General features: G+C 38.3%; 1 protein-coding gene across 3 annotated transcripts in view; it reads right to left on the reverse strand.

Annotated features, from left to right (window-relative positions):
* LOC129730879 (uncharacterized) overlaps positions 1 to 13,144 on the reverse strand; it is a 50,596-nt gene that overhangs the window by 14,798 nt on the left and 22,654 nt on the right. For all 3 annotated transcript variants that reach the window (XR_008728935.1, XM_055690471.1, XM_055690472.1), the window contains exon 2: positions 11,106 to 11,372. Coding sequence is in view for 2 of the 3 variants with exons in the window: in XM_055690471.1 (XP_055546446.1) it covers positions 11,106 to 11,165 (60 nt within the window). In the remaining variant the exon portion in view is untranslated. The remainder of the gene's footprint in view (positions 1 to 11,105; positions 11,373 to 13,144) is intronic.

Raw genomic sequence — 13,144 nt, forward strand, 5'->3', positions numbered from 1 at the left:
TGAGTTTGTTTGTACGATGCAATTGTGATAGGAAAGTGCTACACGCTACACTAACTGCTTTTTATGGAGAAAGGAAAGCGAAACATGCTTCTTTCGTTTTTTTATCATTGGTGCAGCCAGTTGAATTGCAACATAACGAAAGACGATCCAGCGAGAGACTTGATTGGCGATTTGTTGACATCGTCTTTAATCGTACACGTAGTATAGAAATGTGATAAAAAAGCATAATGTAGCAATTTTCTACTCAATTGATTTGCTATCTAGTGCAACGAGCCTTGGCAGGTAGTTTTTTTTCGATGTTAAGTTGTATTTAATCGGTTACAACTAGGCTATCTCTTTCTTCTAATATGTGAAGAAAATGATTAAAATGATAAGAAACAGCGAACAATTTTCGGGTTCATCAACGTATCTCGAATGCTCATATACAGATGCACAAATTTAAATGACATTCCGTGAGAGATAAACTTTCATCTGTTGCCGCTGGAAAACAGCAAACAAACTGAAAAGAAAGTGAATGTTCGCAGCTGAACCGCGCGCATTCACATTTAATCCGCCCCGAGGCATGTCGGATTGTCCCGCTGTCGGCTTGGGGTTAATTCATGTTGAGCATTTAGTTGAAATTGAAACCCAACATGGGGAAGGAAAAAAAAGAAAAAGAAATCCTGAGTGCACGTGAAAAAATTAAAAAGATTATCACGGCTTCCGCGATTGTCAACTGATGGCTTCTTTCTTGCGTGCTGCGAGCAGTTACCAAAATCCGCGGCTAAATCATTCGAGAGCTGCCATTGATTGACGGATGGCGACGAAACAATCCGAGAGTTGGTACCGATCGTCACAATCGGTAATTGGTGCTGACAGGCGGGACTGCCATTGTCTTGTCATCGTCACTTTCGATACCGTCTGTTTCGAGGTTGGTGACATTTTATGCTGCCCGAGACGGTGGTTTGACGTTTCGAAGTACATACTCGGGTGTTTTAATGAAGTTTACTGTACATACATTGTAGCAGCAGGTCACGGGGTGTTGTGAAAGTTAGTGTATTTTGCAGTTATGATTGAAGCTAAACAAGGGCGCTTGTTATTGGATTGTATTTTTTTACGTTTAATTGCTGCATTGCATTTTTTCATCATTTCTTCTGAATTATGATTTGATGATTGGAGTCCATAAAGTAGCTTTCATATTTTTTTATTGTTGGTTTAAATATAAGGAAGTTTTCATTCAAAGGTAATGAAATTCGGTGAAACGATTTTTTTTCTTCCTGATCATTACGTCGTTTTGAAAAGTATTTTGCAGTTTACTAGAGTTAGGCCAAACAGCTTTAAAATAGAGTAGGTATTCGCAGGGACATCATTATAAATTCTCAGTTATAGAATTCAATAAAAGTCAAAAACACTTGAAAAAACTGAAAGTTGCCTGTTGTGCATAATGTAGTTGAGATTGCTAAAATTAAAATTCGCAAATACAAATCAAACTTTCCAATTTAGATTTGAAGTAGATTAAAGTTCATATAAAGACATGAAAAGACCTAAATACGCAATATATAATTTCAAAATATGAGCAACGTTGGTAGACCTTATTCTGTATAACGACTAACGCTTCTACTTCATTTTGCTGTTAGTCTTCTCCCTTTAAAAGCTGAACTGAAAAAGTCACTAGCATTCTGCACCCGGCACAAACTGTAGTTTCACTTTCATTCTCCATTCTGCATAAAAAAAATGTCCAATTGACTTGCAAAACTAGGTCATGATGTAACTGTATATATCGCCCGGTGTGACGTCGTTTCAACCCATGACTTCCAGGAAGATCAAGATCCAATGCAAAAAAAAGGCTGCTCGACTACCAAAACGAAGAACCGGAGGGAAAAAAGCCATCATCGACCAATGCGTGTCTATAGTCTACAGACCACAAACCGAAACAGTAACCGAACCAGAAACCAAACGAACGCTGCTTTGTTTCACCAAGCCTTTTGCAAACTAGTTATTGGAAGCGGCTTTTCCAGGCATAAAAAGGGGTTTTTTCGGTTTGCGGTTTATGACTTCTTTATTGATTTATGCTTTTGAGGTTATTGCTGCAATAGTGGTAGTCCAATTGACTAAATAAATTACATAAGTTAATTGGGTGGATGAAACGTTCTAGATTACTTTCGTTTTCTTTCCTAGTTTTTCTAAAATTAATTAGAGTTTCACTATTCCCTTCTACTCTACTGTTGAAAACATTCAACGAAAGCATGGCAGAGTGTAAGCATGAGTCATTTATATCCCTAAGAGCTCAAGATCCAGTTCAACCCGTCTGGAATAGGTAAAAGTTACGAAACCAACGATTGACTAACCTAACGAGTTTTCCCTTTGGTTTTCCCAAACTTTGGTTAGGTAACCAAACTAAATAACCACATCGCTTTACCTCACCGGCCTCTGGCGGGCCGCCAGAAGAAGGTAATTTTACAGCCGCGACAGCGATTGCGCACCGTTTGCGTTGGGGGGGTCTGTTCGTAACATCCGCTTTTCTGTTAGTAGCGGATGTTTTTTTCTTCCTCCCTGCTGCTGCGCTGCTGCTGCTGGTCTGGTAAGAAAGAGAACAGAAGAATACGTACAAATCCGTGGGTAAGAGACCGCGTGGGAAACGACGTGAAATCGAAAGTGGTTTCGCGGAAATGAATACTTCTAACAAAAAGGAACGGTTATAAATTTATGATAATTGTTCTATTATTTCATTATGCTCACATTAGAATGGAATGCGGTTGTGTGTGAAAAATCTCCAATCGATGGATGGTTTGCACGGTTGTGTAAAATTACGTCTTAAAATATGCTTTTAATAGATGTTTTTTCTCGAAAACTTGGTTTGTATTATAATTTAAACAAAATTCATGGGAACATAAAACGTTAGTTTCGATTTGATCTGCATCAGTGTTGAAAGAATTTCACAAAAGTCGGCGACCAGAAACAGACAAATTATGTAAACCTTAATCATAACCCACGGTTTGTTCTGAGTTGTGTATCGAATTATGACTTAGCTTTGATTGCACCCTTTCAGAAGCATGAAATTTATGAAAATATGAAACCATCAACAAAACTTTCTTCTACGTAAATCCTTTTTCTACATAATCTATTATAAAATAAAATTGTAGAAATAATGTCAATAACAGCAACTGTATTTGTACAATGGCGCAATGAGGAAACGATACGAAATAGTTTGAGGTTTTGTAGCAAGTTTAGTAATTTTAACGTGTCTTTTTGCCTTTCTCCTAGAAAGGTATAGCAATCACTTGCAAAACCGAAAGTATAAAAGTGCTCCAAAGGGCCGAATGGCATATATCACTCGACTCAGCTCGACGAGCTGAGCATTTTCTGTATGTGTGTGTGTGTGTGTGTGTGTGTGTGTGTATGTGCAGATTTTTATTCTCACTCACTTTTCTCAGAATGGCTGGACCGATTTTCATGAAATTAATTGCAAATGAAAGGTCTTGTTGCCTTATAAGACCCTATTGAATTTTATTGTAATCGGATTTATAGTTTAGAGGTTATGTTTAAAAATGTGAAAATCATGAAACATCAATATCTCAGAAACTACACAACCGATTTGAACAAAATTGGTCTCAAAAGGGCTACCTAGGAAACCCTTAAGTTTTGAATTTCATAAAGATTGAACTTGTGGTTCAAAAGTTATGAAAAGAAACGTGTTCTGAAGACTGTTTAATCAAACTCATGTTTCTCAGAGATGGCTGTACCGATTTTCATAAAATTAGTGTCAAATGGAAGATCTAATTGCCCCATAAGACCCTATTGATTTGTTTTGCAATCGGACTATTACTTTGCCTGTTATGTTTAAAAATGTGAAATCCAGCTATGCAAAGGAACATATTCCGAAGACTACTTGGACTCACTCACTTTTCTCAGAGATGGCTGACCCGATTTCCACAAAATTAGTGTCAAATGAATGGTCTAGCTGCCTCAGAAGACCCTATTGAATTTTACTGTAATCGAACTGTAACTTCATTTGTAATGTGCCGACTTGTGGAAATCACGAAACATCATTATCTCAGAATAGTTTCAACCGATTTGATTATTATTATCAGATGAGCGGGCTAGTTAAGGGTTAACTGATGAATTATGATTGAACACGTGGTTTCAAAGTTTGGCTGCCCTACACGTTCCCAATTCATTTGATTATAATCGAACTTAAGCAACCGTTATGCATTAAATTGTTAATAAAACAACGAAAGTCAATTATCTCAAAGATTACATGACTTATTTGAACATAACTAGTGTCATACGAACGAGTCATCTCTCAAACTAACAAATAACAAACTTCATAACAATTTGATATGTGGCTCAAAAGTTATGGAAAGAAGAGAAATTCAAAGACTATTTAAAACTATACCTGCTTTGATCGATGTATGTGGCCTCAACATAATTTAAATGTGGTGTCGTACTATTTGAACGTTCCAAGTTCATTGATTCCTTGTGGTTTGTTTGAAGTCTGCAAATGCACGACGAATCGGCCATAGGATATGATCAAAGTCAAATAACAAATCGTTTGAAATGATTGGTTTTATCGAAATGACAACATCCTCGTCTTTTGGCTTCTGTACATCGCCTTAATTCTGAATATATTCATATTGAGTGGTATTCTGTCATTATCAGCAGACTTTCTGGCATCAATCTGACACCGGAAATACCCATATTGGGAGGTATTTTTGGTTGTTTGCCAGAAACTAAAAGTGGTCGTCTTCAAATTCAAAATAGTGTCCAGGGTCAATGTTTGGCTTCTATGCATCATCACGTTTACGGAAATATCCATATTGAGTATTATTCGGTCATTTCCCACTGTTGCCTATAAGTTGCCATCTAGCAATTCAAAATGGTGCCTGAGGTCAATTGTTAGCTCCTTGCATCATTCTGGTTCCAGCGATACTCATATTGGATAGTATTTTATTTTAGGCTGTTTTTCACAAACCGGTAGTCGCCATCTTGGATTTCAAAATGGTATTTAGGATACTGGTTAAAGGAAAAGTCATATTGGGTGATATTTGGTCACTTTGGACTGTTTTTCAGAAGCCGAAAGTCGTCTTTTTGGACTTTAAAATTGCCTGTGAAATCAATTTCTGTCATCTGGGCGTAGTTCTGGTTCCGAAAACATTCATATTGAATGGTATTTGGTCATTTCCGGCTGTTTGCCAGACACCGGAAGTCACCATCTTAAAATTCAAGATTGTGTCTGTGATCAATTTTAAGCTTCTGTGCATCTTTCTGGTTCCAGAAATACTAATATTTAATGGGAATCGTCCATTCAGGCTGTTTTCCAGAAACCGGAAGTTGCTATCTTACAATTCAAAATATTGTCTGAAGTCGATTTGTGGCTCCAGTGCATCATTACGGTTCCGGAAATACCCATATTGGGTGGTATTTGGTCATTTGACGCTGTTTTTCCGACACCGGAAGTCACCATTTTGGATTTCATACTGGCATTTGGAGACAATTTCTGGATTTTGAACGGCATACTGGTTAAATAAAAACTCATATTGGGTGGTATTTGGTCATTTTCTGCTGTTTTCAGAAACCGGAAGTCGCCATCTTAGAATTTGCAATGCTATCTGTGGTTGATTTTAGCTCCTGTGTATTATTCTAGATCCGGATATTATTATATTGGGTGGAAATCGGCCATTTTCGGCTGTTTTCCAGAATTCGGAAGTTGCCATCTTACAATCCAAAATGTTGTCTGAGGTCGATTATGGAACATATTTGTTACCACTAAAAACATTCACCTGCCAATATGGTTCCATTTAGTTGATTAGTTTGCGAGATGTGCAAAAATTTGTAAAGAAACATGTACTTCCAGAAGAGGGAGGGGCGTCAAACCATTATGGACATATTTGTTACCTCTAAAAACATTCACATACCAAATTTGGTTGTATTTTCTTGATTGGTTCTTGAGCTGTGCGAAATTTGTGTTTCATTTTCATGGGATCCCTCCCTTATAGAAGAGGGAGTCGGGTTTCAAACCATTATGTACATCTTTGTTACCACTAAAAACATTTACCTGCCAAATTTTGTTCCATTTGGTTGATTAGTTCTCGAGATGTGCACAAATTTGTGTTTCATCCAACTATTATGGAGTTACCCCTTAAAACATCCACATGCCAAATTCGGTTTCATTTGCTTGGTTTGCTCTTGAGTTGTGCAGAAAATTATGTTTCATTTGTATGGGACCCCTCCCTGCCAGAAGAGGGAGGGGTCTCAAACTATCATAGGAACCTTTATCGGCACCAAAAACCCCTACATACAAATTTTCACGTCGATCGGTTCGGTAGTTTTCGGGCCTATCAGACAGACAGACAGACTAGACTGCATTTTTATATGTAAAGATTACAACATCAATATTTTAGAACCTAAAGAGTGAATATATATTTATTGGATTGAAGCGTTTTTTTTATTCTCGCTTATTTTCCGTCGGTCTAGTTCCGCCACTGTTGTGGCCAATCACCGACGCCCAGGGAGGCGACTCCACACCCAGGACCCTAGCTCACGACCCGTTTATTAACGGACCGGCGCCAACGGCTTTACTTCCTCATGCGATGGAAGGCGTGATCCGCGAGATTTTTCGCCTCAGAAAATCTCCCGGTGTCGGCTAGAATTGAATCTAGACCAGTTGGGTTGGTTGTAAGTGGATCACGCCACCTCACAACCATCGACACCTATGTCGGCGGTGGGATTCGAACCCAGGCGTCGAGCGTGGTTGGTGGAGACGTTACCAACCACGCTAGGCCCCCGCTCTAGGCTTATCGTTTCTTCTCAGAGAATCACACTTTTTTCCAAAGCTTCAAAACGTGATCGAAATTCTTTCGACCCAAAAAAATGATTTTAGAGCTAAAGTGTCAAAAGCATAGTTCTTTCAATAATAATTCTCCGTTTTAGCAAGTTACAATTTTTTGATCAATCTACTTAAAAGTAGGAAAGGAATTTATAATTTTACCTTTCTCATTTTTGTATATGAAAATCCATTTTATACAGCAAAGTTGTGGCACTTTTTAGAATAAAAAAGAGTGTATTTTTGTCTTTTGTATTTCTTTAATTTTTGAAGATTTTGATTGAAATATTGCACTAGATTGAAATATTGCACTAGATAAATAACAATACAAAAACCACGAATATCCACAGACACAATCATTACCATATCAAATTATTAGTCAAGCATAAAGGTATCACTCTGCATCACATTCTTCTACGAGAAAACTGAAGTTGTCTCTATTGTATTATCTCAGCAGTGCGCACTGCGGTGTACTTTTGTGTGTTTTTACTAGAGTTAGAGTGAATTAGAGCTCACTAGAGTGAGCTTAGCTGTGGTGTAAGCAGGAAGTGAGTTATTTTTTTCTGTGAGCGGCAGAGGCACAACACAAAGCAGAAGAAAGAAGTGCGGTGCGAAAATTGCTAGTGCAGCGCTCATGCCGGAGAAGAAGTGCGCTTTTTTCGTTTCGTCGATATGTCGACGTCGACTTTCATGATACTAATACTCAATTATAAACACTCAAAAAAATCGTCAAAAATCTGTTTACGGAGAATGTGAATGGCCCCTAAATGCCATTCGAAACAATGAAAACCAGATCTCCCCTTAGAAATTAGCCCCCCAGCAAAAACGAAACAATGTATAATTTTTTTGCAAACAGATAACAACACTGACTTTCGATTTCGCTCGAATTAGCTAAATTGCGCCCAAGTTTCCATCTGTTCGCTGCAACAAAGTTGCACCTTGCGTACACCTTTCTTCCCAACCAGACGACGATGACGATCACCAATCAATCGATGGCACGTTCCACGACGGATCCCAGCCCAGATGGTGGTATCTACATAGTGGCTATACACCAAGCAACTTGTGGGCCAATTTCCACATTAATCATTCGCTTGCCGCACATTTGCTTGTATGTCTGCCGGCTGGTAATTCGATTGGTGCGCTTCGCGATGAGAAAAACATGCTCATTTTCAAATTGTGCTCATTGTGCATGAGCGGAGTGAATGTGTGTTTCGGCGTTTAAAGGCAAACCACAGCAACACTAGTTGGAGAAGAAAAAAAAGTTCCGTTGGGACGCGCGCGATGTTGCGAAAAAAAAAATTGTGTGCAGTAGAAAGTGGAAATCTATCGTTTATCTCTTTATAAAGTTTTTTTTGCCTACATAGCACTGATGACGCCAATCATGGTAAGGTAGTTCGATTTAATGATGGGGAACTCGTCTCTGATTATCGAACAACAGTGGTTAGTGTTATTATAGCACTGACTAATGCACTGATTGTACCCCAGCTAATGGAGTTATGACGTTACTGGACGAGAGGATAATTAGTCCGGCTGATAGCACGCCTCTATCAAACACACTTTATAGTGGCTTATCACTAAATGTTTATTCATGATGTTGATATAATAGGTTACTAGTTAAAGCTGTCACTTGGTCGTGAATTTTTCCAGGCAAGTATCGCAACAATGCAATTTTTCTCACCCAGCCACGACAAGTTCATCGATACCCCCAGCCAGCGGGACTGGTTGATGATCGGGTGAGCAACCAGCACAAGATCGGGTCCGAAGGAAAGTGTAGCAAAACACGATGCCTCGTCACGTAAACATAAGTGAAAGTTCGGTACCGCCGCGTGTCGTCACGCAATCTATGCGAACTGAGCCCGGGTCTGGCACCAAAGTGTGCCTCTTGCTTGCCGTTGCCGTTTTAACTTGCCTCGTTAGAGCAAGTCAAGATCGTATCGTATTTTGCATTCAACGGTGGTGTAAATGATGCCTCTATACATATTTATATTTTCGTAGTCGAGCAGGTCAGTGAACTTTGCGGTAGTGTTGACATTCTTTTTAGGTGATTATTCGTATAATATTTTTCTCTTGAAAATGTTAAGGCAAGTTATATTTATATAATTTATATATAATTTGCAATTAAATTTATCAAATGCCGCTGGTTACCACACCAGTAATTTATTTCCGTTTTCCGTTCATCCTGGTTCCGGAGAAACCCCGTTTTGGAGGGTCAATGAAGTCAATAATGTCAATTACAGTCAGGTTTTTTTACGCGGGGGATACGTACAGCGTAAAAAAACCGCGTAAAAAAACCGCGTTAATTCGAAAATCCGCGTAAAAAAAACCGCGTTTATTCAAAAATCCGCGTAAAAAAACCACTTTTTTTAAATTCGCGTAAAGTAGTCCAGCAAGAAAGGGCTTTAGAAAACCCCGAGACGCTCTAGAACCAGTATTTAAAATTGTCCTCTTTGATGGTCATTCCGGATCTTTCGATGGGCGGAGAGTATTTTTTGGAGCAAGTCTTTTACTAGATAAACACTTAAACGTTTCTGGTTCCAAACCTACGTTAATTCGGAAATCCGCGTAAAAAACGGCGTTAATTCAAAAATCTGCGTAAAAAAACGCGTTGATTCAAAAATCCGCGTAAAAAAACCTCGTAAAAAAATCCGCGTATAAAAAAACCGCGTAAAAAACCTGACTGTCAAAAATGTCAACAATGTCAATAATGTCAATAATGTCAATAATGTCAATAATGTCAATAATGTCAATAATGTCAATAATGTCAATAATGTCAATAATGTCAATAATGTCAATAATGTCAATAATGTCAATAATGTCAATAATGTCAATAATGTCAATAATGTCAATAATGTCAATAATGTCAATAATGTCAATAATGTCGAAAATGTCAGTAATGTCAATAATGTCAATAATGTCAATAATGTCAATAATGTCAATAATGTCGAAAATGTCAGTAATGTCAATAATGTCAATAATGTCAATAATATCTAAAATGTCAATAATGTCGAAAATGTCAATAATGTCAATAATGTCAATAATGTCAATAATGTCAATAATGTCAATAATGTCAATAATGTCAATAATGTCAATAATGTCAATAATGTCAATAATGTCAATAATGTCAATAATGTCAATAATGTCAATAATGTCAATAATGTCAATAATGTCAATAATGTCAATAATGTCAATAATGTCAATAATGTCAATAATGTCGAAAATGTCAGTAATGTCAATAATGTCAATAATGTCAATAATATCGAAAATGTCAATAATGTCGAAAATGTCAATGATGTGGAAAATATCGAAAATATCGCAAATGTTAAAAATTTCAAAAATGTATGCAATGTTAAAAATGTAGAAATTTTGCGAAATCTAACTGTGTAAACAATCACAGCTGCTGCTATTATGAAAGTACCATTATAGAAAAATTTGCAAATCTGATCTAAAAGGATCATACGTCAAATTTCTTACAAATAATTGTAATAAAGTGTAACGAAACAGGAGAAAATAGACAAAAAAACACTTATCAAATGAGCTGATAATGTGGCAGATGATAATTGTTTATGGTTTCCTTTCTATTCTCACTCCTTCGTTGTTAACCATGATCAATTAGCCAGATTTGGGTCCATTTCAGGTCAGGTGCGAGGTGGCGGATCATTGTGCTTAAAAATGTGGTCGTCCTATATAATGTGATCCGTCAGTCCACCGCCGTCGTGGTTTGCTGTCCCGTCATTCCGACACACGGAGACCGAGAAACAACAACAAAAATCTATGCCACATGATAGATGGCACGAGGCAGTTTAGGGTTTCTTACCTCTCCGCAAATTTAATTGTTTCCTAACGGTGGCACCATTTCGGGCAGAAGTTCGATGGGTATATTAAATGCAGAAATTGTGCAAACCTGAAACCTAATGCGCATCTGAATAAATTCCGACACAGATAAACGCTGGAGTATTGTTTTCCCGGATAGTGCTTCATTGTACTTCTCCCAGGCCAACCCACCAACCCCGAAAGGGGTTCGGTGTGAAAGTATACATTTGGTGTGGATTAGTTGCCGGCAAGGCTGAAGAGTTTGATTGCAGCATCTTGCTGAAAATGTTTTGCAATTGGTAGCTCGAAGCCTCGCTATTAGTTTTAGATGGAGAAAAGTATTTACTCGACTATAAGCTTTGTACAAAGTGTTGGCTTAATTGTTTCGCTCCAGTGATAGAACAAATACAGTTTTGCGTGTTGGCACAAGATAATTGGGTCATTCCTTGTGGAATACCAAGCTGATGTAGAGCATCGTTGCTAGATCACTTACCTTTAATACTGCGAAAAAAAGCAGGAAAGTCGCGACAAAACATCGCGATATTCTGCCCATGGTTGCTGCTGTGTGTGTATGTGTGCGTGTGCTGAAACGCACGTTACCCTAGTGTACCTGCACCGGAGCTGGTGAGCTTAGAGGAGGAAAGGTGGGGTCAGGATCGTTTCTTCGTTTAGGGAGAAATTTTGGCAGATGTTTCGCGGGTTTTTGTATCAGGAAAATTGTGGAGAAGCCACTAACCGGCCTCGGCTGGTACGAGCTACCCTGAAAAAAGAAAAAAAAAACATAATTAATCGTGTTACCAAGCTGTAAGCGTTGTCCTACTAAAATTCAGAGCATTCTAATGATTCGAAAAATCTGCGTCATAACCAAATGATACCAACCGCGGCTTAAATGCGCGATCCACTTATGCACATCAGCAGAGTATTTTAAATGGCGGTTTTCGACCTATCTTCCGGTGCTTACGCTATCCACTCGCTGGGAGAGCAAAACACCATTCATCGCTATTAATTGTTCGGCTCTTTGAAATCGCTACACGAAACGCTTCTCTCAATTGCATGTGCGAATTCGTACTATCGCGCTCGATTTACCCCCTACATCAACGCTAGCAACGATTCGCAATGCAGTGGTAGCGGCTAACCTTGTTTCTGATTTTTTTCCATACATCTTGCATTTCGCATATTTAGGTGAACGAAATTTGCTTCTCAATCTATAGGAGAAAAAAAAAATACACACAAGTAAAAATTTAACGGCTTTATCGTTCGCCTGGAACCACAACATCTTTTTCTGCCGACAATCCGACACGGCCTTCAGCCACTTGATGCGGAGGTTGCATTAGTGGAATCGTATTGCGCAAAGCAGGTGCCACAAATCCAGGTTGCCGCGAGTGACCGCGGGTGTGGTGGAAAGCGACGAACCCCACAAACCAGAGGAATGAAATGAATTGGGACGAAAGCGTAATTCGTGATAACTGGTGGCTAGTGTGGCGGGGATCCAACGACGGCGGTGCTGAAATTCCCCATCGCCGGACGATTACACCGTGGGTTGTTGTGTGCGAACTTAATAAGTAGAGGCCAATATTGTGTGGAGGTTTCTTTGACAGACAAGTGCATTTCCGTGAATATGTTTGGGAGAGTACCAAAACAAAATCAAAAAATTGAATTATAATTTAACTGAAATTGTAATCATTCATCAGCTGTTAATCAGTTTTGAATAATTTGAATAAAAAATAAAATGCCTTGAGTACAATAACAGTGTGTTTTAAGGGGTTATATACCTTTCTGGTCGAGAAAAATGAGGGAAGTTTGAATTTATTTTTAAGTGCATAGCACGATTTTCATTGCATCAAAGGGGTATTTTTCTGAAAGTACAGTTTATCAACAACAAAAAAAATACGTTTGATTTTGAGATATACCAACTATTACTGGATGGCCGTTTCCCCGAAACGCTATTTTTTGCAGAGGCTTGCGGTGATCCTGATAGAGACTCAGCGGGTCAACCGAAATCAAAAAACTCATATTATTTCATTAGTTTATAAGTGTGCCGGGTCCTTGAACGATCGCTTTAATGAGTATTTTGTTTTCAGTGCAAACGGGAACGTTCTTCCCAAAAAATGCACGTTTTGAGCGCTAAAAATTTCATTAAAAATTTTTTTGCGGCAAAATGTAACTGTATGTTTCAAAAAGCGATCGTTCAAGCACCTGCAAATTTAATAACGAAAATTAAAAAAAAAAGATGAAGGAAATCGGTTCAGTAATTTTCCCGCAATCAGGATCACGGCAAAGTCATTTTTCGGAAAACACTATTCCGAGATAATCGCGTCTAAAGTTTCAAGTTTAGCTAATGCGGCCATGGCGAGGCGCGCTGCAAATCGCTCTAACTTTCTTCCTATTGCTCAGATCTTTATGAAAATTTGTGAAAATGTTCTCAAGATGTTGTATTTGAAGATAATACAATAATTTTTTTTTCGGTTTTTTCCAAACTAAAAAGGTATATAACCCCTTAAACTTGAATTAATGGGACATTGGAAACATCAG

Source organism: Wyeomyia smithii, chromosome 3 (genome assembly GCF_029784165.1).
Source record: "Wyeomyia smithii strain HCP4-BCI-WySm-NY-G18 chromosome 3, ASM2978416v1, whole genome shotgun sequence".
NCBI classification, from domain to species: domain Eukaryota; kingdom Metazoa; phylum Arthropoda; class Insecta; order Diptera; family Culicidae; genus Wyeomyia; species Wyeomyia smithii.